Here is a 27,675-nt window from a genome sequence, read left to right on the forward strand (position 1 = left end):
CAGTCAGTGACTACCATTTGCCTGTAACACCAAACAAATGAATTCTCCAAATGAGAACCCTTCTTGGTTTTCAAAAACAGAATAAACACAGGTATGCCTTTTTAAAATTAACACATGAAATGTGTTGAAAGTGTACTGTAGAAATACACCAAATAATAAGTGCTGATTACATTTATTACAGCCCATCAAGCATTAGCATTTACTTCTGGTGTTGAGTGATTTGTGAAATTATTCTTTTGTACTGTAAAGATTTTTCCAAGTTGTAATAACAACTTTCAGTAACAGATATTGCATTACAAGAAAACACAAAAACATAAGTGATAAACACCAGTTTTATAACTTTAAATGTATTTTTCTATTACAAAAAATTTAATTAAATTGAAAAGCCACATAGGGACTTCTGGGAAGGATTTTAAGTTTTGAAACAAATTAATCAGTGAATTCATTTTTTGTAAATGGGCACAAACTGTTCTGTCATTTTCAATAAAATAAGCTGGACCATGAGAGAACGATTAGAAAATCAGACAAAAATGATATTTTAGAGTCAATCAATCCTGGTGTTTTATCTTACGACATGTAAAAAGGTACAGATGAAAGGTAGATGAATACAGCAAGCTATGAAATTCTTGCTGGAAAGTGTTCAAGGTTTCAGTGTTCAAGGGCATCTGCAACCCCATAGAAATGCTTAGAAACAGCATTTGATATGAATTATAGTGCCAAATCTGAACTTTGAACATCATAATGAGAAACACTAAACCTGTGTTCCCTCAATAAGCCTGGTTTATTTTCGTTTTATTTTGGCTTTTCACAACACGATGATTCAACATTGTGAAAGGAGAGTGATGGATTGTTCTAGTCAATAATTTCAGACAAGCAAGGATGAACGAGGCAGAAGATGAACAGATCTGAGAGCTCTCGAGACACTTGAGTACAGAATACAGGGTTTGTGCAGCTGCCGGCGATGAGCGAGCAAACATAATTATATGAGTTGGGTAGCGGGTTGAGCTCAATGAGGCAGAGAGGAAGAAACACGCTGAGTCTGACGCTCTGTAGCTGCTGCTTTTGTTGACGCCTGGATCACCCAAGGATGCAGAAAAAACATCTGCAGAATAGTTAACCTTTCACCCACCAACAACAAACTCTGTGTGTTTGCTTATTTAGAAATGAAAAAAAGGAAGCACAAAGCTTGAGGAAAATAGGCAAACAAAATAACGAGAGAAGTGGGTATTTCAATTGAATTCCAAAGACCCAAACACTTAGCATACACAGAGCATCTTCCTTCACACAATAACGTAGGTCACATCTCTAATGACCTAGTGTTTTGCAATGTGCTATTCAAACTGCACCCATACACCCAAAATAAACCCCAAAATAGAAGAAATGCGTTCTGACATAGAATCCAAGTCTCAAACTAACAAGTTTGTGTCAAGTTTTTCAAGATTTAGGGCCAGATTTACTAAACAGGGCAAATTAGCGTTAGAGCGCAATTCCATAAAAGTGCCGATGGAGGAGAAAGTTCTGCGGGTGATTTACTAACAATGCGCACATTAAAGAACACAGATCATTTCCATAATTACCAGCGCAATCAAGAGCAGTGCAAATTACAGCCTGCTTTAAGACATGCTTTTTTGTGGCATTAAATAATTAAATAATCAAATACCAGTACTTTGACGAGCGCAAACGTTAGTAAATCCCATTTTAATACTCTCCTCCCATAAATTTTGCATCTGAAAGGGAAACTCCTACAAATGCATATTCAATAAGGTCAGGTGTCCACACCTTTTCAGCGCTAATTCTTCACTGCACGTCTTGACTAAATCCTGACAGTACTATTTTAATGCCAAAAGATGGTTTGCACTGGCGCAAGCTGTTAGTAAATCTGGCTCTAAGTCTAATCATTTTTCTCTTTCAGGATAAATTTTTAAATCCTTTTAAATTACAGTGCACTTTAATATTATGCATTATAATAATAACAACAACAATAATAACAATAATGATAATACTACTACTACTTTAGCAGTACTATTTATATTGATATATTATTATTAATACAATTTATTATTATTATTATTATTATTGTTGTTATTATTTACAAGCAATAAAAACACTGAACAATTTTTTTTATTTTTGTAAGTGTCTGCTTAATATAAATGTCCCTAATATAAAATGTCCCCCATAGTAAATAAACAGGCAACTGAGGTAACCTTATGATATATTATATAATATAATACTCCTTGAAAAAAATCTAGATTTCAATATATTATATTATCAAATAATATATATATATATATATATATATATATATATATATATATATATATATATATATATATATATATATATATATATATATATATAAAATAATAATTGCTGGGAACCAAATCATGTTTCAAGTTAAAAAAAAAAAAACTCTCAGAAATTCTTAAAATCAACTTATTTGTGACTTAAATGCAAGGCTTCAGCTGTCATTTCCGCCTCACACTTTTTTGTTGACCAGTTTGGTAATTCATATCAACACTGAATCTAAACCTCTTCTCAGAAAACAAAAATAGCACAAATACCATATATTGCATAACGCCCGAACATCCAATAACCTGGATCCAGCCTGATGAGGTTTAACTAAGGGAATGAGGCACTTACTGTTTCCGTAGAGTCGAGGTGTTTTTGGTCCCAGAGCTGTCATTTCGCTCAAGTCGGCTTCTCTCCTTCTCGACAGGGGCTGACCCACATGACAGGCCTCGGGTCAGTCCGGTGTGGGTCCGTCGAGCTGGACCAGGCACCGTGGACGAGGGTATATTACCGCTGCTGTTCTGATGGACACCTCCAGCATTGTGGTTTGGTAGTGATGATGGCTGGCTGGGCTTAGAGCTCTGGTTGTAGTTGTGGTTCTGCGTCGAGTTCTCGGTTCCTGGCTTCCGGTCCTGCCGCAGGTCCTGGTTCTCCTGGTTGACCCGGTCTAACTGCGTTTCGAGCTCCTCGATGCGTTTACGCTGTGTATCTAGAAGTTTAGCCTGGCTCTCGATGATGTTATTGAGCTCCAGAAGATACTCCACAGCCCGACTCGGGCTGTCTGGGTTGGACTCCATGGTTTGGGCCTTACCCCTTCCCCCCCCACCTGATAAATTCAGTGGGGGGGGAGATAAAACAAAAGAGCCTGAAGGTAAAAACTTGATAGAAATATCTTGTATCCTATATATTGCAACTTGAGTCTCAACAACTGAAAAACACCAGCAAAGAACATTTAAAGCACCAATGTTATATGCATCGACTGCATCTTAACGTTCATCCATGAATCCTTCAATTGTAAAAAAGTATGGGCGGTTACCGCAGCTCTCAGCAAAGGAGTTTTAAGGATCAAACATTTGCATCTCAGCAGCAGTGACTGTACTTCAACAAGTTCAACCAAAAAAAGACATGGACAGTTCTGGGCATAAGCTTATAGCTTTTCCAGACAAAAAGATCCATTTGATGAAATGAAATCATAGGTGATGTAAATAAATGGCTATATTAGAGTCAGAAGAAATAACATCTACAGATCACTGTTTCCACAAACCCAGTCTTAATAAAGTCCAGTCATCTTGAGATTTGCTGTGCTACACACAAATCCCACATGCTGAGGTAGCACAGTGGAAAATGGGGAACAGCAGCAAAAAGATATAAATCTAATCCCTGCAATCTTGAGATAGACAACATACTGTAAAAATAACGTGAAGAAAGAGCTTTCTTCATTAACAGAAAAGTTAAATTTCGTAAAACTGAACCATAAATGTAATGTCCAACATCTCAACACAGTAAACTGCCTTCATACAGGCAGCAGAAGAGCAATATGCAACCGAAACATTAAAAGTGTGACACATTTGCAGGCGCTGGGCGCGCACTCCTCTTCTTCTCCAATATAGTGTCAGTGATTTATATATTCAAAAATAAAATGTGCAAATATGACTCCACGTTAAAAAAAAATCCTACTTACACCTCTCTTTATCGGCGTTTTCTTTTCTTCAACCCATTTTCATGAGTATAGCTTTCAGTTCATCTCGAGCTCTCCGACTACAGTTTGCTCGTCTGTTTGTTTGTTTTAATCTCGACGCCAGTCGACTTTGAATAACTACATCGCTTAAGACGGCGTTTGTCTTTTCTCTCATACAACAGACTTTCCCCAGACGTATATCTAATAGCTGGGCCACCTGCTGTAAAGTTGTCTCTCTTCTGTATTTCCCGAAGTAAGCGGCTGCTGGTTTGGAGATGATCTCGCGGTTTTCACCTGACACAGATCCGACAGACACTGAGGAGCATTAAACTAGTCTTCCCTGCGCTCCACACACAGACAACCCACGCAAGATATCTTCAGCACACGAGAGAGACATTTCAACAAATGAAGCTCCAATCACACAAACATATTACATATGCAAATGATTTCAGTAGCCTTACAGATATGACCATGGTTACAATATCTCTGCCAAAACACCACAGTTATTGTCAAAAAAATAATATTAGGAAACTGATTTTACGTTATTTTCAATGGAACAAAATGGTCAATGGTTAAGATGGTCATTATAGTTTCTCCACATGGTCTACCAGCTTAGATCAGCTAAAACAAAACTACCATCTTTAAATGGATTTTCCAGCAGGAATTATTATTATTATTAATAATTGTAATGGTGTTCTGGGAAATGTAGAATGTAAAAGATTATACACCTCTAACATTCAAAACTTAATTTTCTGTTGCCTTCAGTTTAAGTACAATGTGATGCCAACCTGCAGCAATTAGTTCATTGCTCTTTTCACAGACCTTTTAGAATCTAATCATGAAGCAAATTTAGTTGATAATGAACAGAACTGTAATAATCATGGCAGTATTGTACAGTATTAGTCTATTATTACTGGAAAATGTTTTTGATTTCAAAACTGACAATAAAACATTAACTAGGCTATTAAAAGTATCTAATATTTTATTATTTATTAATAATATAATAAAATAATTATTATAATTATCAGCAGTAATAAAAGCAGTAGTTGTTTTTGTTTCTCAAATACTAAAGTCAAGTTATTACCATACTGTTATTTCTATATTTTCGATATGAAGTACTTTTCAATAGGCTTTGCTGTCATCTACTGCTCAGGGCAGAAATTACATCCACATGTAGCACTGCACACACACACACACACACACACACATACACGCACACACACACACACACACAAACAAGCAAGAACAAATCACTTCAGGCCACAACTGATCTCAGGTTGATACATGAATCTTTATTATAACTCTTATATAATTTGTTACCTGCATTTGGGTTACAATGGATTATAACAATATAATCATAATAGAAACATATTATATGTATATATAATTATAATATATTTATATTTATTTCTATTTACAATTGGTACATATAGCCACAGACATCAGTAAGGACATAAAGACAATGTGAGACTCTAAAATGGACCTTTCAGATTGAACATGTAATAAATACAGAGTTGTTGAACTTGTTAGTAAGACTTGTTATGTGGCATTGGCTCATACTCTGAATATTATGATATGTTTAAAGATGTGTGGACCACCAACATCAGACTGACTTTAACAGACTGATCCCAGACCTGCTGGGGCTGCACAGATTACACTGCTGGCCCAATTATCTGCTGTGGGTTAAAATGGCAACATCTTATGCATAGTTTAAATGTGCGTATATTCTGGTAGAGAGTATGACACACAGAATTAACGATTTTGGGTGGTGTTTTGGTTTGATGACAGATTAGGAACTTAATGATCAGCAAAAAATGAATCAAGGAAAATAAGTAGTAGGCACAGTTTTTAGGTTAAATGCTAAAATATCATCAGTATATCAACAGTTAACAAGAGCATAATACAGTCAACCTCTCTCTCATGTTTACTAGCAAGCTTTCATCAATAAAGATAAAGACCCTGGGTGCATTAAACTAAAGAGGTTTTGCAGGCTTGGCACAACGCCACTCAATATTGCAAACTCCAATTTAGATTTTCAGTACAAACATTCAGTCCTTTTTGGTTGACGAGATCAAACCTGCCAAGAGCAGTACGAGAACCATTTCATAAAGTATTACTTTGTTCTTTCTATAAATTACACTTAATGTTTCATAGTTAAATCTCATTTAAAGTTTTCACAGATACTTCATCTGAAATTCATATATACTGTCATTTCTCTTTGCAGAAGTTGGAGTGAGAGTTAATCTTTGTATTTGTGATAATCATGCTTTGATAGCTGCAAGAAATGTGTTATGGGTCAACAATATATTCCCTTTTAATGACATACAACCATGCCAGAAGGAAAACCTTTAAAAAAATATGAATCATGTGATATTTAATTTGAATGTAATTGAGATTTCAGAGGCCACAGAGGCCAAGGTCAGCAGACAGGAAGAGTCTTTTGTTACCAAGGCAGCAGTAAGGGTCACTTTGAGGGTGTATGGGGGCGTACTAAAAATATCTTACAGTTTATATATCTGCTCCCTGAGATGTCAGAGACCCAGAGGGCACAAAATAAATACATTAATTTATTGCATAAAAATAAAGCATAAGGGTTTCGGTGAAACTCTTGGGAGTGTGACAAATATATCTCCTCTTAACAGTGTTTACAAACCGTACACACATCATTCACAAGAATGCTAAATTACGCAAATATCCTTCAAAAGCTGTTTAGCAGAGATTGGGATAATGCTTATTTCATAATGTTGCACAAATTATTCCAACATTAAATCTTGGGCTAAATTATCATTCAAAAGTTTGAGGTTGGTAAGATTTTATAAATGTTTCTTTTAGAGAAGTCTCATATTCTGCATGGTTAATCAAAAATACAGTAAAAACAGCAATATTGTGAAATATTATTGCAATTTATAATAACCTACTTTTATTTGAGTATATTTTAAAATGTAATTTATTCCTGGGATGCAAAACTGAATTTTCAGCATCATAAATGCAGTCTTCAATGTCACATGATCCTTCAGAAATCATTCTAATATGCTGATTTGATGCTATTGTTTTCAAGATGCTTTTATGAATAGAAATATCAAAAAATAAAAAAGTACTGCCCCCAAACTTTTGAATGTTAGTATATACTTTAGTACCTTTAGTACTTTAGTATCTAATGAAATGTAATAATACACCATATAGTCATTTGCTGGTTTATATGGAGACTTTAAAGATTTACGAGAATCCAAATAGTGGAACTGAAGAGAAAAACGGCTGTGCTGAAGTTCAAGCTAGCATGAAAGATAAAGATAATATTTGGCCCTTCACATGATAGTTTTGTTGCATACAAAGTCAACATACTATACAAACAGTCTGGCACAAAAGTAAAAGATGTTGTGTTGATAACTGCAGACTTTCTTTATGGAGGACAAAGTGGAAGAGAAGAAGGGAGAAAGGCTTGAGAGAGCAAGCTGGAATGGGGGTGTTCAAAAACTGCTTCTATGAGCAGGAAAAAACAAAGCATAATAATTTTATAATGTCCTCTAAGTGATGTGTCCCTGTGTAAAACTAACCACCATGATGCTGAATTGCTGTGGATGTCTGCAATGGTGTTTCCAAGCATATTCTGGATGGTTCTGCATTAAACTACTTCATACTTTAAATTTGGCATTGTGCACTATGAATATTGTTGGTATGAACTGCTTGTTCTTTTCCTCATTTTTAGGTCACCTTGGATAAAAGTGTGTGCTAAATGTAAATTTATGTAAATTGCTTACTGACCAAGTCAAAAAAGCATACTCTTTAGGTACAGTCACATTAGCAAAATTTTGGTGGAATTTTGCGAGTAAAAAAAGGTTCATTGTAAATACTGCTGACATATACTAGATTTCGTCCACTTAAGCTCCACCCCTTTCTTACAACTCATATTTAGATCTGCCTCCATCCAATAAACTACCAACATATATTACCAAGTCCCCGTCCTACATTTCTTTCTTTTCGAAAAAATCTATTTCAATCAGATATACGCCACAAATACGAAAGTTTGTCGCTACTTCCGTTTCATTGCGACTTTAAGTTTAAGCAATTGTAATAGTGATGGTTGCCTTTCCAACATAAATCATGTTTCTGTTCCTCCACCTTTCTTAACCTTTCTAATAAGCCTCTGTGAGCTGGGTTTGAGCCAGGGGCCTGGAAGTGGAGGCCCCGGGGCCCTTTGTGTGGTTTTCAAGCTAAGGCTTTCATTCAGATACATTGAGAGACCAGAGATACTCGCTGCAGAAACGCTACACTCAGATACACTAGCTCCTGATTCGGACTCTGCGTATTCAGACGGCGCAGATGTGAGGAAAGCAAATGGGGTTTGATTGAATTCAGAGCCTACTTCTGGCTGCTCCAATGAGAGGCCAGATAAGGGTTGAAGTCGGTGGGGCTGAATTTCCGAAGGCAACACACGGACGCCCAAATAAGGCAGACGATTACGGAAACTCGTTTCTGCTCCATTTTCACTTTGTCGCTCTATGTTCAATTCATTTGGAATCCGTCGTTCAGTTTTTTTGTTCATCTCCCACTCAAGCACTTCCTTATTCACATCCTTTTTTCTTTCCCATTCCTTGTTGCTCTCTGAAGTAAGCGATTTTCTCTCCTCCCTCTCCAATTCTTTGTCTTTCAGCCTTTCTCTTTCACTCATCCACTCTAGTTCTGTCTCTTTTTCCCACTCGTTCTCATCCTCATTGTCTTCCTCCCACTGCAGTTTAGGCTCAGGAAGTCTCTGGTTATGGACAGTTTGTGTGTTCTTGCTTTTGTCTCCTTCCCTCTTTCTCTCCACCCGTCTCACCCTCTCCTCGCTCTTGCTCCGTCTTGGCCTGTCTTGTCTTCTCTCATTACCTTTTTCCTTCTCTTTCCCAACTCTTTCAATCCTTCCCTCCATGTTTTCATCACTATTTCCCGTGTTTCTAGACAAGCTCTGTGTCCTTCGTCTCCTCCTTTCGTCTCTCGACCTCTGCCCCCTGCCCTGACTGCCGCCCTCGAGACTGTCAGGGCTCTCGCGGTCTCCTCCGTCACTTCCCTTCTCCCTCTGTTCTCTCCGCTCTCGGTTGGTCTTCCCTGGTTTTTGAAAGCTGGTTGTGGCATCCTGTTGAGCTCGACGACGGCTCACTGTAGCCAAACCCGACTGCAGGGCCTGGGGTGAGGAGGAGACGGCTGTGACGTGATCACGGTCTGAGAGTGAAGCGTTAGATACAGATTATGGTGGAGAGAAAAGAGAAATGGAGAGAAAATATTAAAGGGATAGTTCATCCAAAAATGAACAGCCATCATTTATTCACCTGATTATGTAACAATATTACATTCTAAAAAATTGAGCCAACTTAAAATTTTAACGCAAACAGCTTCAGCAGATTTTTGAGTTCTCAAATTTATTATACACTAAGTGTAAATAGCCTGTCTTGTTGGCAAAGGCTATTTACACAAAAAAACAACAAACATAGAGATAGTTACTCAACAAACATCAGTTTCAGTGGTGTAGATGGTAAGACGCATGCTTTTTTGACGCGATGGACCCAAGTTCGAATCCACCTTTTGCCAAACTTTTTTCTCCCTTTTCAAATCTCATGTCGCATCAGAAATGCATTTATTTTCAATAAAAATTAAGGAAATAATCAAAACGTTGGGTAGGGTTAGGGTAGGTGGAGGGCTTTATTGTCCCAATAAGGTGGCATTCATTTAATAATTTGAATTAAAACTATAATTTATACTGAATACGTTAATATTGCGTACTGTTTTATAATGTACTACAATACTGAGGTGCAGATAATTGCCACTATTTGCAATAAGTAGTATAAATAGCAGAAAATCTTGCTATTTTAACAGTGTAAATAGAATCTATAGCTATTTGCACTTTGTGTAAATAGCATATCGTTAGAAAATACTGCTATTTTCACTTGGTTTAAATAGAATCCATTGCTATTTGCACTTATCTAAATAGTAAATAGTATCTATCACTAAGATAATATGTTATTTGCACTTCTATCGCTATTTACAATTAGTGCAAATAGCCGCTGCCTTTAGTGTATTAGGAATTTTGCTGTGTTTTTGTAATTTTTAATAGTTTTTGTTTTTTAAAATATGTCTATACATTTTTTATTTCAGTATTAGTTTTAGTTATTAAGTATATCAAGATAAACTTAATGAAAATTAGAATCACTATGCCTGATAGTGACATTGTCTGCCAAGCTAAAAAAAGCACAAAAAGCACAATATAAGCACCTTAAAAAATTGTTCAAAATAGGAATGGGTCCCAGTGGTCGACAAATTGTCTATTTGTCAAACAATGTATCAAAACGTATCAGACAGACCAAGATCTAAGTTGTTTATTCAATGAAAAGCTTCCTTTTCATTGATACTTTAGATTTGATGTCAATAATGTGATTTGGAAAATAGCTTATAAACTGTACACACTACTTATGTTGTTGTTTTGTTTCTGTTTTTTCCCACTAGCTGTTATTTTATAGAAAAGAGTAAAGAAAATGAACAGTATAAAGGTTTGGAACATAATGATGTGTACATATATGACATTTCTTAAACATTCACAAACATTGTTATAAATAGTTCATTGCATTTGTTACAGATTTTTGAAAGACAAAACAGGACTTGTGTGGGAAAATATTTCAGCAAATCTAGTTCAAGTGAAATGGAAAGTCAATTATGGTTTAGAGAATTTTGAAAACCAATCACAACCAGTGTTTCAGAGTACTTCAAGTGTTTCACTCAGGTCTTTTGTCACCCTCTTTAGTGAAGATTGAGGTCATTCTGAATGTGCCGTGTGCTTCACATTTAAAGCTGTGGCTGACTCACTAAAACTAAAAGCTAAGAAGCTTTGAAATGCTAAAGTGTCTGTTTGATATGCTAATAATGAACCACTTAATTATATGCAATAAAGTATGACAACTCAATCCGTTTACAATTACAGTGAATTAAAATAAAATAATTAGGGCTATCAAAGTTAACATATTTTTACAGGAAGTATGTTTAACACTGCTGCTATTCATATAGTTAAACACTTCCTAAACACTTGAAAGTGTCAGAATCTTAGCAGGACAATTTAATAGTCAAATGACTAATATAATTGATTAATATAATTAAGAACTCATTTTTAATTGTTCCAAATGAGATGATTAACAATAGTGAAGCCGTTTGCAGTCACAGTGTGGCAGAACTGAATTACCAAGATAAACTGCTACTAAGATATTATTTATGATAAACTGGTATGAAATAGAAAGCGCCAATTAAAATGGTAATGAGAGGGCTGCTGCAGTCTCAAAGGACATCTGTGCATCATATATTTAGTTTTCTCTCATTAAAGGAGCTGAATGCACTGAAAATGAATGGACATTTTGAAAGAAATAAGATAATGTAATCATAAAATGAACACATTTAATGATGTCCCCCATATCATCATTCTGTTCTGCAAGGAATTCTCCTCTCATATCGGAGCAACTGAAGCCTGATATGCCCTCAAAATGCAAAACATGCTAGGCATGACTTAATTGTCTGTCAACATAACATAATGTCTCTTAATTATGTTCATTTGCTTGGTTTATAATCATATCATTAATTTGATTACATTTTTAAATCAATTGACAGTCCCATATACAGTATATACACATTTTATCTAAACAAATCATAAAATCAATGACAATTATTTTGATCTATTAACATCTGGAATTACCAACAAACATGACCAGCTGTTTTTAATCCATTACCTCTCCTGTTATACTGCATCACAAACAGGCTGACATCACAGTGACTCTTGGTGTATTATCAACATACGACAGGGAGACCGGCAAGCACAGTCAAAGACATTTAGACAACAGAGAAATATGAGAGAGATGTAGAGAAACAGTAAAATGAAGAACTAACAGGAACAGCTACCAACCGCGTATTTTCTGTCCTTCCAATCACATAGAAACACGGTTCGCCCAGCTTGGAGTTGGTCATACAAAGAGAGAGACTGGAGAGCTCCACTAAAGGAGGAGAAGGAGGAAGAAGAGAAAGAGGGAAAGCCGAAAGAATGAAAATAAACCAATATGAGAGGTGAAGAGGTAGAAAAGTTTTCCTCATGGAAGTTAGGAGGAGATTGAAATGAATAAAAAAAGGTTCATAGGAAATAAAGACAATGAAAGAACAAAGAAGATGAAAATCAAAAGAAAACAATGAGATATAAATAAGGATGAAGGACAAACCAAACGAGATGAACCAAAATCAAAAGCAAATTAGTAGAAGTGAACATTAAATAGTTTGTTAATGAAAATGGATAAGGAATATCAAAAATATGAAATCAAACAGAATAGAAAAAGGAAAAAGTCCAAATAAGAAAGCAAAGAACAGCTGTTAGTAAACTAATAGATCAAGAGAAATACAGTTTCATAAGTACTACTGACATATTCAATATCTGTACAGTGGCAGTGATAAAACGAACATGAACTCAATTTGACTGGATGAGCCATAAATATATAATCACTTTTAACAACACCATTTATTAAATTCATTCACGTTCTATGTCTACCTCTACAAAGAAAAAGCAATAAAGAAGCCACATAACGACGCATGGTTAAACCATATTACATAAAACTTGAAATGGCTTATTGCCTTGTTCATAAACATATTATGTGATTTGATATCCAATAACCCATAATAGATTTCATTATAGCAAACTGATCCTAAAAGCAATGTGATTATGACCATCTCATGTTTTAGATTATGTACGATAATATGATGTCCAGCTGATCTCTGACCTGTTGTCTTACCGTAGTCAGGGACATATCCATTTCCTCTTTTGAACACGAGGTGTATCCTGCTTCCTCCGGTCCTGATCTGCTCCACAGCCTGACTGTGAGTCATTCCTGCTGTACTGTCTCTGTTGATCTCCACCAACTGATCACTCACCTACAACACACACAATTACCACAGAAATCAGCCACAACTGTCTCATAGAACAAACATCGTATTATATCAATTTACTGTATTTTTAAATCAAATATGCAGCCTTGGTGAGCATGAGAGACCTCTTTCAAACATTAAAAAATCTTTACATTTGTCTAAAAGTGTTATTTCAGGCATTTTTAATAGGTTTGTCCCCAAAAAGTATATCTAGATCAAAGCCACACATGCGCACCTGTATTTTGTGGCTGCGTGAGGCTGGTCCTCCCTCCATCAGTCCCAGCACATAGAGGCCCATGTTATATTCACTCCCTCCTCTCAGACTGAAGCCGAATCCAGTGGGCCCCCTCTCTAGTTCCACACTGTAATACCGCGTGGCGTCCTGCTTTGTGTTTCATAGTGGAAAAAAAAAAGAAAAGAGTAAAAGAGCTATTCTTTATCATTATTTTGCCACAAAGCTTATGTATAGGCATTGTAGGGTGAAGGTATTGCTCACCTTTGGTTTTGACCTGTGAGCTTTCCTGTTCTTAAAATCAGAGTCATTTTCTGCTCGCTCTGAGGAATCTGATGAGAAAACATATTAGGATACGTTTTTGCTATAATGTTATCTTTAGCTCATTTAAAAACAAGTAAAAAAATATATTTCTTTAAACAAGTAAAAAGGATCAGCCCATACTGATATATCATTTTCATATTTAATGCCACTAAACAGGATGTTGACTGTTATTAAAAATCTTAAAATCATTTACAAGCTTCCAGTGAAATATGATGATGTACATTAAAAATAGATAAAAATGGATAACTTTAGTTATCAAAACAGGAGAATGTTGGGAAAATTATATTGTATTCAACACTAGCCTAATCAGACAAGCAAAACAAAAATATGGAAACACTAGCTTATTTTTTCTATTACTATTTATTGATTATAATAGTAATAGTCATTATATAAACAATACACAAATGCAAGTATGGGGATTATGATGAATGGATGGATGGATACGAGCACTTACGAGCACTGGCGCGAGGTACGATGGTCAAGCGGAGTGTGTTTCCAGCTCTCCTCAGGATCTGTGCCAGCTCTCTATGGGGTAAATTCACCACCGATCTCCCGTCCACTGCCTCCAGACGATCTCCAGGCCTGATCTGACCGCTGCGTGCTGCCGGGCTGCCTCTGCGTACCGTCACAAACCTGTGAGGCAGCAGAGACGCTGCTGCAGAACAGAGAGATAAATAACATTCATTTAACATTCTGAGTGTTGATTGTACAAAACTTGCCACAGCAATACTACAGTATGTTGCGATCCAAGAGCGGTTGGCAGTGTGTTATGTGTTGCTAGGGTACTGCTTGGTAGTTTTTTTTATCAGAAAGTCAATAATTATATCTCAGATACACTGTCCACTGAGTATATATGAGACAGACTAAAAGAAAAAAGAAAGAGCAGAAAAATCACATTGAATCCTTTAAATAAACAACCCCTACGAACATTTACCAAATACTTGCACAAAAACACACACAGTCAGGAATAAAGATGGATTATCTAAGGCAAAGCAGATAAAGAAACCTCTTTGGCGATTTCTCCCTCTGGAGAGGAACAGGAGAGATGATGGATGGAGGGTGGAAAGAGTAAAGTGGGAGGGATTCAAATGGGACAGAGAGAAAAAGATTGTGAGAGAAAGATAGAGGGAAATTATTCATCAGTGTGGCTGGAAAAGAAGTTACACTCTCTCTCGCTCAATGTCAAACTCTTTCCGCGGTGGCTTTTCAAGGCATCTATCATTAATACATGGCTGAATCAGAGATTCTGTAGCTGCTACAGTTCCTCTCACTGAATGTCACCTACAGAAACCGCAGGCAGAATATCAATGCAGATTTAACACAAATCCTAACAGTCATCAGTCCATTAAAGGTGCTGATATGATGTCAGGGATTACCGACATCTGTAATAACTGGAGCTGAAATACAGAAATTAGAAATTCTGCAGAAAAAAAAGACTTTAAAATGTAATTGCAACCGTTTACTGGAAATGTCTTCATTAAGGTTCCCAGAAATCTGACTAGCTTCTAATTCACATGAAATACATGCTATCAATTATTGAAAAAAAAACAATACTATAAATATTGGACCAATACTGATAACTATTAACTGTTTTTATGTTTTAAGCCACTAAAAAGATATATTGTTTTCAAAGCTTTAAATCTTTGACATGCTTTTAGTGAAATCTTAAAGAATTTGATATGCTTTATACATTATGTACACAAGAAAAATGAGCCTTGATTTACAAAAAATCCAAACAAAACAAAAATTATATTTCTACTTTTTATAAAAGTAATTAACAATGAAACAACACAACTCCCAGTAGGCCTATGGGGAGTATGTAGCAACAAACAAACAAGCAGACAGTCTTTATCTTTCTTAAATTTGAGTTCTCTAAGTAGTTGTTTTTTGTCAAGCTTTGGACATTTAAACAGCCAACCTTCATGAGGTGCATCCTGGAATGCTTCAGTAGGCTATTGAATCATCCAATTAAAAAGTGTTTCCAACCTTCTAAGCCTAGTACTGTATGTATCTGAACAGATGCATCTACATTTGTTACCATTGCAGTTTGAAAAATGTAGTCTCCATTTTTGAACCAGCTGTTGAGTTTAAACTTGAAGTTTCTTTAATCAGTTAGTAAGGGGTAATGTTCTGCGAACACATTGAGCAATAATAATCCAAAAGTCATGTGGAGACACTAGGGAAATGACCTTGTGAGTCCACGTTTTTGTCCCTTAAGTCAATCTGCCTGTCTCCATTAGTGTGCGCCATTAATGAGAACAGGAACTTGTCCTGTGCTGACCTACTTAGAATCAAACTCATGCACACTCTGTTGGAGACACACATGTTCACATGCCTACATACATCTCTTTTTCTTTTCTTGTGGATGAACCTCTGTAAGCAGTGTGAGGAGAAACAGAAATCTTCATTGATGTTTAATGCTGATTAGATTTAGCTCAAAGGGAAAAATTCATGCTAAACCTTTTGATTTGCCTCCATACTCCCGGCCTGAGGGGATATCAATCTGTAAGAACCAGCATTAGCGTCTTGGTTTAACATGACATTCAATTACTCGGCTGGGCTGATGCCAGTGTAAGATCTGCCTAGGAGGTGTTATGCCTTACAGATCCTGCTCTTACTCAAAACACGATTTGACTGAGACCATAATGTTAATAACTATCCAAGTACCATTTGACTTTTAATGCTGCCTGATTAACAGTCTGGATTTCATGTCAAGTGTCCACGTTCTACACATTATAATGTTAGTCAAGATTTCATGCACCAAATGTGGCTGCAATTTAATCTTACATGACTATTTTTTCTATCCTCTTTGTGCACTGTACCTTTAGGACTTATACATTAATGATATGGGTGATCATATATAGATTTATTGTAGTCATGGTTGCTCATGTTTATTAAGTCATTTTGTTCTGGCCTTTTGGGGATGGGGAGGCATTTTAGAGGTTAAATGTCCAGGTTGGTAAACCCAAAGGCTCAAATCCCATAATGGGCAATATAAGAAGAGGAAAGAGCTTGGAATTCCCATCACAAATTTGCCCGTGAGTGAAGCACTTACTCCTGATTCATCTGGAGGGACTGTTCCTTTAATAAAAATAAGTCATTCTGGATCAGAAGGATGCAGTAGCTTTTCACCTAGAGCCTATATATAATGCATTTATATTACAGCTTACAATCAGATGTTTGAATATAACCACAGTTATAACAAATTACAATACTTATCTAAAATACAGAAAAACATGGTTAGCACTCAATTCCATGTGTTGTAATGAATTACACCCTGTTTAAGGTGTAAACATAGGTATACATCATCTTTTACAACAATGTGTGAAAATACCCAAAGTAAAAGCCCAAAATACTTCTAACTGGCAATGCAACTGTTTTGATTATATATATATATATATATATATATTTTTTTTTTTTTTTTTTTTTTCATTTACAAATATATGTACACTACTGTTTGAAATTTTGGGGTCAGAAGATTTTTCATAAGAAAAATTTCATTTATTCATCAAGACATATTAAATTGATCAGAAGTGACAGTAAAGACATTACAAAAGATTTCAAATAAATCATGGTTTCCACAAAAATATTACAACTCTTTTTAACATTGATAATAATAAGAAATGTTTCTTGAGCACCAAATCAGCTTATTAAAATGATTTCTGAAGAATCATGTGACACTGAAGACTGGAGTAAAATTCAGCTTTATCATCATAGAAATAAACAACATTTTAAAATGTACTTAAATAGAAAACCGTTATTTTAATTTGCAATAATATTTCATGATATTACTGTTTTTACTGTATTTTTTTATCAAATAAATGCAGTCTTGGTAAACATTTTTTTATATTTGTGACCCTGGAGCACAAAAGCAGTCTTAAGTCGCTGGGGTATATCTGTAGAAATAGCCAAAAATATTTTTTTGCACCCTCCGATTCCAGATATTTAAACAATTGTATCTCGGCCAAATATTGCCAAAATCTCAATTTCGAAAAATTGACACTTGACAGGGTCACATTTAGAAAATCTTACCACCTCAAATTTTGAATGGTATTTACAGTATCATTTTCACAAATACATTATTATGATGATGACGATAATTATTATTATTTGTATGTGTGTGCTTGTGTGTGTGTGTGTGTGTGTGTGTATTTCCCATCATAATTTTGCATACTTTTAAGAATATTCAATATATGTGTTCAGGAAGAAAAAGGCACCCTATGATTGAAAATTTTAAATGAACTCGATGTACTCATGTTACTTTTGATTAAATAATTATTCTTACAAATCTGTTTAGATCATGAACTGTTATTTTATGGTCAAAGAATGATTAGTTTTCAGTTCAATGGGTTGAAAATTATAATAATTTTAATTATAAATTCTTATAATACCTTAGTTTTGGTAAACTTGTTATTAAATATACTTTATGCAACATATAAAAATATATTTCTAAATTAAAATGTATATATTTTTGTGGTAGAGAAGATAAAAATCTGAACTGGTCTGACCAGTCAGAAGAATGTTTATTGTTGGATCTGTTATGTGACAAATCACTAAATTAATAAATAACAAAGAATAAAAGTCCTTTCAATATGAGATGGTGTGAAGCTGAGAAAAACAGACGAGTGGAGTTACAAAATGAGTGGAGGAGTCGTAATCATGGCTGTCACTGAAAATCCTTCGTTTTCACACAATGCCGCATCCAGTGTGAGTCATACAGATTCAGCCTCCGGAAACACTTGAGTGCTGAATGAGACAACTGACGTATGTGTGTGAGTGTGTATAAAGAGCAGACCGCATTTACATTTGTTCTGAATCACTGTTGCTAAGACCATGTACATCAATTATTAACAACCTTTAACCTCTTAACACTTTTATCTTTCAACTGTTTAACCTCTCCTTCTTATTGCCCACACTTGTGCCCTTCACTTTCCTTCCTTTCATCTCGTCACCTGTCTTTTTCCTCTCATTTCTTTACATTACCTCTCTCTTCAATCCCTCCATCCCTCATCCTTTGCTACTCTTTCAGTTGAAGCAGCTGTTCTATTGAGTCAGTCATTATATAGGCCATCAGACCCAGAAAACCCAACCTGCATGCAGAGCACAGAATCATTCAGCTATAAACACACTTGCATTACAGTCAGAGTCCAAAATGTATTTTTTGATGCTAATGCCAATGGCGAGTGAAATGGGAAAATGTATAAATACCTCTTACCAGACATTAAACTGTATTTTGTATTCACCCTCAAGTTGTTCCAAACCTGCATGATTTTCTTTCTTCATTTAAACACACATAAGATATTTTGAAGAATATTGCTAAGAAAAATGAAGCTAAATGAGACACTCTAAAGCTCCAGTAGGAAGTATTAGAATGTTCTCGCCAAAAGTAATATTTCAAGCCATGTAAATCTTCATCAGACAAGAACCACTGAGTATTTTTGTTCATACTATGGAAGTCAGTGGCTACAGACAACTATTTGGTTACCAACATTCTTCAAAATATCATCTCTTGTGCTCAACAGAAGAAAGAAACTCACAAAGGTTTGAAAGAATACGATGGTGACAGAATATTCATTTTGGGTGAACTATCCCTTTAAGAATGATGCTCTGTTGAGATCTGCTTTGATAAAAACTATAACAATGTAAACAAATGTTTTGCACACAAATAAACCAAAACATCATATATCCTCATAGATTCGATTTGAAGTATTGTCGGCATATGCTTTCCTACACTAATGCCGACAAATGGGCCACAATTTAAGATATCCTAGAAAACACTGGACCACCTTCATAAAGGCATGCAAGTTATGGAGTTAAGCTGAACCATGTGAACAGCACAAGATACTTCTTATTCACATAAGCGACCTGACGTTTAGTCCATGCATGTTAGGCCATCTTTATATTAAAACACTCCAAACCATTGATAAAACTCACTTTTAGTAGATATGCATATGCACAATTTAGATTGTTCCAGGAAAATGGAGCAAAAATATTGATGAATCTTTCTGCTCAATACAGATTTCTGTTAATCAAATGACTGATTTGGCTGTAGTCGTGAGACATGAGGTAATCACAGCTTTGCTGATATTCAGACCAATTTTTAAAAAATACACAAAACTACAAAAAAGTTAACAATGAGCAACTGTAGGCACAATGTTTTAAACACAATGTACATGTAGATGCAATATTAGCAATTACTTTGTCATTTATTGCTCCGCCAACCTAAGCAGTTCCAAACAAATTCAAAAATAAATGAACTCTTGAGCCGAGAAAGACACACTAGTGGCGTTTCATTCTGGAGCGAACTAGTCTTTTTGAAAAAGAAAAAAAAAACTGAGTGAATGATTCAATGACTCATAAAGCAGTTACTTATTTAGTTCCTGAATAAACCAGTGTTTTCAAAACAAATCAATTGAATGAATAATTGACTCATTCACTCATAAACACTTGTCACTTGTCGCCACCTACTGTCTAACTATATGACCTGCAGAAATTGTCGCTGAAAAATAACCCCAACACAGAATGACAGTCTGTCTGAAACACAGACAAGTGCAGTGGTTCAAACAGGGTGGCCTTTAAGTGACACCGATGAAAGTTTCTAATATAGTAGCAGTCTTTGTACATCTTCATCTCAATAATAAAAGTGCTCCACAGCTGCTGAAATGCACTGGCTGGCACTGTAACACCGTTCACTTCAGAAGACCAGCGCTGCATACTAAAATACAAGAGAGAGACTGAGAGGGACAAGAAAAAGACAGAGTGTGTCTGATGCTCATTATGAACCCATGTTGCATTGCAGCAGCAATTTTTCCCAGTACCAACAGACTGGATTTAACAATATATAAGTAAAAGCTATGGCTGTAGAAATACCAATAACTGTTAATAACTGACTAACAATGCTGTTGTAGATAACTACAGGTTCATATTGGCATAACTGCCACTTTAGTCAACATAAAATGTTGTTTGCAATTCATATTACCTACATAATTTGATGCATTTCAGTGAAACAAGATATTCAATACACATCTAAATCTAATCACTCATCATGACATGAGGAACATGTGCATGACTTGTAAGAAACATACACAAAACATTTCTGGCAGAGTCAGCAAACTTATAACTGTAACCGATTGGAAAAAAAGCAGTATGTCAAAGAAATACATTACTCATCAAATGCTTATGAGGCAATAATTGCAAAGCATAATTAAAGATTACAAGCCTCAGAATTCAGCTACTGCAATGATAGTCTAAAACATATTACTTTGTCACAACTGAAGCACATGTACTGTATGAATAAGAACTGGCATGAATGAGACAAGGATCTCACTTATCTTGCTAGTTAATGAACAGAAGATGTTCTGCAGATGTGCTATTGATTTAGCTACAATGCAGTACTGCTAAACCTGAAGCAGAGAGTAGAAAACGCAGTGGGCTTTTCCACTGTCACAATAATATGTGCATAAGTGTGTATTTTGTGGTCTAGTGCTGTCTGTCACACTGGGCCTTAAGAACTGATTTCTGACAGCAAAAGCCAACCAAATTAATTCTGACAAGTCAAAAACAGAGAAATTTTGCAAAACAACTATAAAATCATACAAATATATTGCTGTTGTGTAATTATTATTTTCTATGCATAAAGATCTGATTTTTACATACACAAAATACACACACACAACTTTGTTTTTCTGTTATGGTGGGGGTCATTCCAATAACTTTACTTGTTTTTATACTGAGCGAATGATCATTCTATCCCCTAATAAACTGTTTAAATTATTCCATAACATGAACACATATCAATACCCAAACATACACAAACACACTGCAGATATCATGTCACGACAGTTAAAATGAACAGGCCATAGAGCCTAGTAAATCCCACAATAATCATATACTGTAAAGCACTACATATCTCTGCCATTAAAAACATCTGCACCACTACTAACATTCTCCTCACAGAAATATGACAGCAAGCTGGTTATCAGTTTAAGAAATAAGGGGTAAAATCAAGAAAAATAAATACATATTTACGTTTAGAGTCCTTCACACTTTTCAAGGCAGACTGCAGTCTCTCCAGCATGGCTTGATGTGTGTTTGTGTGTGTATTAGTGTGTGTGTGGAGGCAGGGTCCCGATCCCGGATCACACTCCGCTTAAATCCCAACACATGTGAGAGCGATCACGCAGAAGGGTCATAATGAGAAAACGAATGGAGGGCATAAAAAACAAACAAGCAAATGAAAACAAAACAGAAGGAGCTTCTGTCTCGCCGTGCGAGCGAGTCGCTTACTGTAACGGGTTCATTTTCCTTTGGCATCCGGAGTCGGTGAATGAGAGGGAGAGAGGGAGGGGGGTGGACAGGCAGAGAAAAGCAGGGAATAAAGACAGAGAGATGGAGATAAGAGGAGGGGCGATAAGAGAGCGAACGAGACAAATGATTTAATCCATGGACCACTGCGGGGGTGTGCTGATCGGGGATACACAGCGAGTGAGAGAGAGAGACCTACATGCACGTATGTGTGTAATCTGACTTTGGCATTGCTGATGCATGCTGGTCATGCCAATAAAAAAGCATTTGAGTGATTGAAATTAATGCTGTATCAGCAAAGTGCATACAACAGCACTGTGAGAATAGTTCCTCTAATAATAGGGATATTAAAAAAATAAAAATTTTAAATATGTTAGTATTTATCCTGATTCTTATGTCATTTCAAACCTTCATGACTTTTTTTCTTCTGTGGAACACAAAAGTTGAATTTTTAAGGAAATTACTGCACATACTTTCCCATATAAGTGAATATGGACTGGGTGTAACTCCAAAATGACATACAAGCATTAAAATACACAAACACACAAATAAAATAACTACAGAAAAAAATGCTACAGTACAAACCTGTTAATCACCTCACCACATATAATGAAAAACTGTACATGATTTTACTACATCACACAATATTTAAACCTGCTGTAAGATACTATACAATATATGAGTTTTGATATACGTCGATAATGGTGGGGAGGACTGTCCCTGAAGAGAAGAAATTGTTTAATAAAATCGTTATTTTTGTTTTCTTTTTGCACAAAAAGTATTCTTGTAGCTTTGTAAAATTACGGTTGAACCCCTGATGTTACATGGACTATCCTTAATACATTTCTGTGCCTTGATCGTGGTAGGACCCTTGCTGTCTATGGAGGCTCAGAGAGTTCTCGGATTTCATCAAAAATATCTTAATTTGTGTTCTGAAGATGAATGAAGGTCTTACGGGTTTGGAACGACAGGAGGGTGAGTAATTAATGACAGAAATGTCATTTTAGGGTAAACTAACCCTTTAATTAACATATAATTTACAGTGTAAAACAGTAAAAGGACATTCCAAAAGTACATCCCTGTGTGACAAATCACATATGATTTTGTTTTACATAAATGATTTCATTGTTAAAATGTTCATTGATTTCATTGTCATTGTTTCATTGTTTCATTTTACTTATTTGTGTAAAATGTTCTGTTATTTAGGGAATGTTTACTGCATTATTTTAGCATCATATGTGTTACCCTGATGCCCTGGTCCTTTGTCTTTGTGTGTATGACCCTGTACAGCTATTTTATTGGTGGTTATCAGTACATTATGAGGCCAAATGTAGTCTATATGATGCGCATTATTCCAAATGTTCTGAAGCCATATTATAACTTTGTGTGATAAATACACCAAAAGTTATCCACTGATAAAGAGGCATTCAGCAAAGGGAAACAATGAAAAAATAGATTTTCTGTCTGTTCGTAGCAAAGTTATTATATCACTTCACAACACTTGAACGTCAGGGCCAGAGCAGCATAGACTACCTTTATGAAACCTTTTGGTGCTGTTTTTGTCATATAGGAGCTTGACTGTCCCAGTCCCCATTCACTTGCATTGTATGAAAATGAGTAGCCAGCACTAAACGTGAGAAACAAGGTAACTTATATCTGGAAAAACATGAGTAAATAATGCTGAATTTCTACTGTATTTTAGGTGAACTGTCCCTTTAAGGGTTCAACTGGCAGTGACACAACTAGGATACTCACTCTTATTGATTCATTGATCTTGTAACTCGTGTTTTGCTTGCTGACATAATTCTCTCTCTTTTTATCCCTTTCCCAGTGTCTCCCTTGACGTTTTAAATCGAAACCATTTCTGATTTTTATATAGCTCTATAGTCATTATACAGCATGTTTTTGATGATATTTCATGCTCCTCTACACAGCCGTACACACAAACACACACCCAGTGTTTCATCAGACATCACAGTCTCAAGACGGACAGATTGAGCCTTTAACATCAAGCCATCTGTACAGTCCATGTGTACTAAGCACAACCAACAGGCCACAGCTCAGACCAAAAGAATATAGGCTTTCTATGCTAGTGTTACTAAAATATAGGTAATACAAGATTCATTTTTATCTATTCCATATATATAATATCAAATGTTAACTCTCATTGTAACTTAGACTCTGAGGGTGTGTAAAACATCAAGACAGCACACGCTCCCAAAAAGATTATAAAATCAAGTCATACAGAAGTGTAGCATCTGAGATATTGATATGGAAACAGCTGTGACATTGGGGACAGGCACTTTTTTAGATGCTCAAGCTCTTAGTGATGCCATGGCCTCAATAAAAACCAAAGGAACACTGAGCAAAATGAGGTCATTGTGGGCTTAGGTAGGGGAGAGTGGGAGGGGAAGGAGGGCTGCGTGTATCCGGGCCTGACTGTTGGCAGGCCTCAGTGTTGGCAGGCCTCTGTCTCACTGTCAGTCAGTCAACCTAATACAGCTGCCACTGAATAAGCCCAATTATGCATGTAACATTCTACAGCCACTTTAAAGTCCCCATGAAATATATATATATATATATATATATATATATATATATATATATATATATATATATATATTTTTTTTTTTTTTTTTTTTTTTTTTTTTTTTGCTCTTAGTAAAAAAAATTAATCTAGTGTGCTCCAAAACATTAATCATTGAAAACTTACAGTCTCCCACTTCTGACGATACAGATCAACAATTTTTATGACAGCATTCTGCACTTCAGCTTCTCATCAGATTTTCTGACCAATCAAAAGCTTTCTAGGATCTGAAGCCTCCAACCACTTACACTATAAAAGACACTAAAGCCAAGACTTAAAGGGATAATTCAATCAAAAATGAAAATCCTGTCATTAATTACTCACCCTCATGTCGTTCCAAACCTGTAAGACCTTCGTTCATCTTCGGAACATAAATTAAGATATTTTTGATTAATTCCGAGAGCTCTCTGACCCTCCCATAGACAGAAAGGATCCTTACACGATCAAGGCTCAGAAACGTAGCAATGACATCGTTAAAATAATCCATATGACATCAGTGGTTCAACTATAATTTTACAAAGAATACTTTTTGTGTGCAAAGAAAACAAAAATAACAACATTATTCAACAATTTGTCTCCTCCACGTCCCCCTATAGAGCCATTTTGGAGAGAATCACATACGTAAACAACATATGTATGCGGATACGATGTTTATGCTTTGATCTGAATGTAAACAACGTATCAGCGAACAAACATACATATATACATATGATCCTTGCTGTCTATGGAGGGTCAGAGAGTTCTCGGAATTCATCAAAAATATCTTCATTTGTGTTCTGAAGATGAACGAAGATCTTACCGGTTTGGAACGACACGAGGGTGAGTAATTAATGGCAGAATTTTCATTTTTGGGAGAACTATCCCTTTAAATCTGTTGCTTGTTCACACATTTATGTTATATATGGCAAATAGCACATAGTGCACTATATAGGGGATGGGGAGTGATTCAGACAGTTTAAACATGCTTTCCATTGGGGTGAATGAAATCTGGTTTCATGTCAGTTTTGCTCTTTTTTCTGTACTGGACAAATATTAAAAATGGACATAGATTTTTATTAATATACAGAGGACCCATTAAATTATTCAGAAAGATCAGGGATCGTTGCAGGCTGCAAGATGCTTTTTAACTTTTTGAATTTTAGTCAGTGTGTAGTGTGTATGTTTGGGCATAAAAAGATTTACAAAGTTACAAATCTCAAAGCCCACTCCACAGGGAGATATTTCGTTTTTTTTTTTTAAATCCCTTTTCAAGAACTACAACAAACGGCTCGTTTGGACTAAAGTTGTTTTCCTGTATTTGTGACATCACAAAAATAAATCCCGCCTACAGAAATTCAAATGGTTGGTGGGTGGGGAGAACGCTTCGTTGAGCACTAATCGAAACCCAGTGCGGGTGTTTTTATATCTCTGTATTTCTGAAGGAAAGCGACTGTTTTCAGAAAATTTTGGATGTCATTTTCATTTCGTCTTGCATGTAATGTCTGATAAAGCAGCCTTTGTGAGCAGAGAGCTGCTTTGTGTAAATGCATAGTAGTTAGTAAATGCAGTTCATTTACTGTTGTTGACATCCTATCTAAAACGTGATTTAGCCAATAAAACAACAACAATAACGTTACCACTTTAATATGTCTTGCAATATCTGTGCGTGCAAAGGTTCTGCGCGATCCTCTTGTTCAATATTCTCGAGGTCTGAATTGATATAGCAATATTGACGAAACACCGTCTAAGCTGTTCGCCAATCACAACGCACTGGGACAGCCAACCAATCACAACACATTTCATTTTTTGGAAGGCGGGCCTTCATCAAACCCAGAACTAATCGAGCCATTTGTGCCAGGCAGGGTAGAAAGGTATTGTAATAATGTAAATTATGTGAAAAATAATGCGATTTTCGAGCCACCAAGCATGAGAGCATGCTCTAGTACAGTGGTTTTCAAACGTGTTCCTGGGGACCCACAGCTCTGTACATTTTGCATGTCTCCCTAATTTGCACACCTGATTCAGATCATCAGCTCATTAGGAAAGATCTCCATGAACTCAAATGAGTGTGTCAGATAAGAGAGACATGCAAAATGTGCAGAGCTTTGGGTCTCGAGGAACAGGATTGAAAACCACTGCTCTAGTACACCCCCAAAATCAAGACTTTGTAAAAGGGCATAATAGGACCCCCTTAATAAACTGCGTTAATTCTACCTTACATGTTTATTACAAAACTCAGGGAATATGTAGCATATCTAGCAATAGGTACTGCATGGTGTTGATGCATTACAAGAACTCACCTTTGACATTCTCCACATCCTGAGAGGCGATAACAAATCCAAAGCCTTCACCTGGCTTCCTCTTCAGCTCCACCTCAGAACCCCTCAGCGCAGGGGGGTGCTCGTTCTCCTCTGTTTTTACTCTGGGACTGAGTACCGTCCCTCCTTCCTCTGAACTCATCCAATCGCGTGGCTCTAGCGTGAGAGTGACAGGAACAGAATCCAGGAAGCTGGTGCTCTGGACCAATGAGGAGCGCACCAGCGCTGGAGAGGGCGGGGTTAAAGAGCTGCGCGATAATGGCATGGAGTCAGTGAGAGGGACTTCAGAGTCGGAGGCGGAGCGAGGAGGGGGAGGAGTCAGTCGTCGCACAGAATTAGGCGAATTGGAGAAATGTGAGGGGCCTACAAAGAAAGATTAATATTTGATGAGCAGAGATGAAGACTACACAATTCATTTTTATTTATTTTTTTGCCAGTAGCACTCGAGTTGCATGACAAGATTGAGTAAAACCTTATGATTAGTGAAGCAAGATATATTAGTATTGGCTGAAAAATTTGACTGTTTAAATGTTACTGGAATTGCAAAATAGACTGAAACATGTGGGCCATGAAATTATAGACAAATGATCATGGGGCACCACATTATTATTAAAATAAAAAATAAAATATTTATTATTAAACTAAACAAATAAATAAATAAAATATGAAATATAAAATAATTAAATCTAATTATATATATATATACAAATAAATGTTTACTTGGAGCCTGTAAGTTTATTGTATCTATTGCAGAGATAAAATAAGAATTTTATTTCTTCATTCTAAAATAAAATAAAATATTGCTTAGAGTGCAGAATCTGAAATATTTATTGTACATTTCACATTCTTATAAATGCCTTCAAAATTCTAGCTTTAGGTTTATTTACAGGTATAAATGGAGAAAATCCCATATTTTAAATGTGGACACTGTATTATGAAATGGGTGAAAATATAACTTACCCCCTCTGTAAACCAGCAGAATAACCTCCCCCTTTTTAGTGTGTTCTTGCAAAATCCTTTGGACCTTGAATCAAAGCACACTAAA

At 35.9% G+C, this 27,675-nt stretch overlaps 2 protein-coding genes across 2 annotated transcripts in view; both read right to left on the reverse strand.

The window, feature by feature from the left end:
• Positions 1-3,929, reverse strand: part of LOC306849421 (uncharacterized protein) — a 46,586-nt gene extending 42,657 nt beyond the window's left edge. The window contains exon 1 of the mRNA XM_079384423.1: positions 2,641-3,929. Coding sequence (XP_079240549.1) covers positions 2,641-3,086 — 446 coding nt within the window. The 5' untranslated portion in view covers positions 3,087-3,929. The remainder of the gene's footprint in view (positions 1-2,640) is intronic.
• Positions 3,930-8,066: 4,137 nt separating this feature from the next.
• LOC306848926 (membrane-associated guanylate kinase, WW and PDZ domain-containing protein 3-like) overlaps positions 8,067-27,675 on the reverse strand; it is a gene marked incomplete at both ends in the record, with an annotated part of 67,069 nt that continues 47,460 nt past the window's right edge. The window contains 7 exons of the mRNA XM_079383716.1: positions 8,067-9,166; positions 12,754-12,892; positions 13,122-13,271; positions 13,383-13,450; positions 13,897-14,097; positions 26,613-26,993; positions 27,591-27,654. Coding sequence (XP_079239842.1) covers positions 8,067-9,166; positions 12,754-12,892; positions 13,122-13,271; positions 13,383-13,450; positions 13,897-14,097; positions 26,613-26,993; positions 27,591-27,654 — 2,103 coding nt within the window. The remainder of the gene's footprint in view (positions 9,167-12,753; positions 12,893-13,121; positions 13,272-13,382; positions 13,451-13,896; positions 14,098-26,612; positions 26,994-27,590; positions 27,655-27,675) is intronic.

The sequence above is a fragment of the Barbus barbus genome, assembly GCF_936440315.1.
Source record: "Barbus barbus genome assembly, chromosome: 29".
Classification (NCBI taxonomy): Eukaryota; Metazoa; Chordata; class Actinopteri; order Cypriniformes; family Cyprinidae; genus Barbus; species Barbus barbus.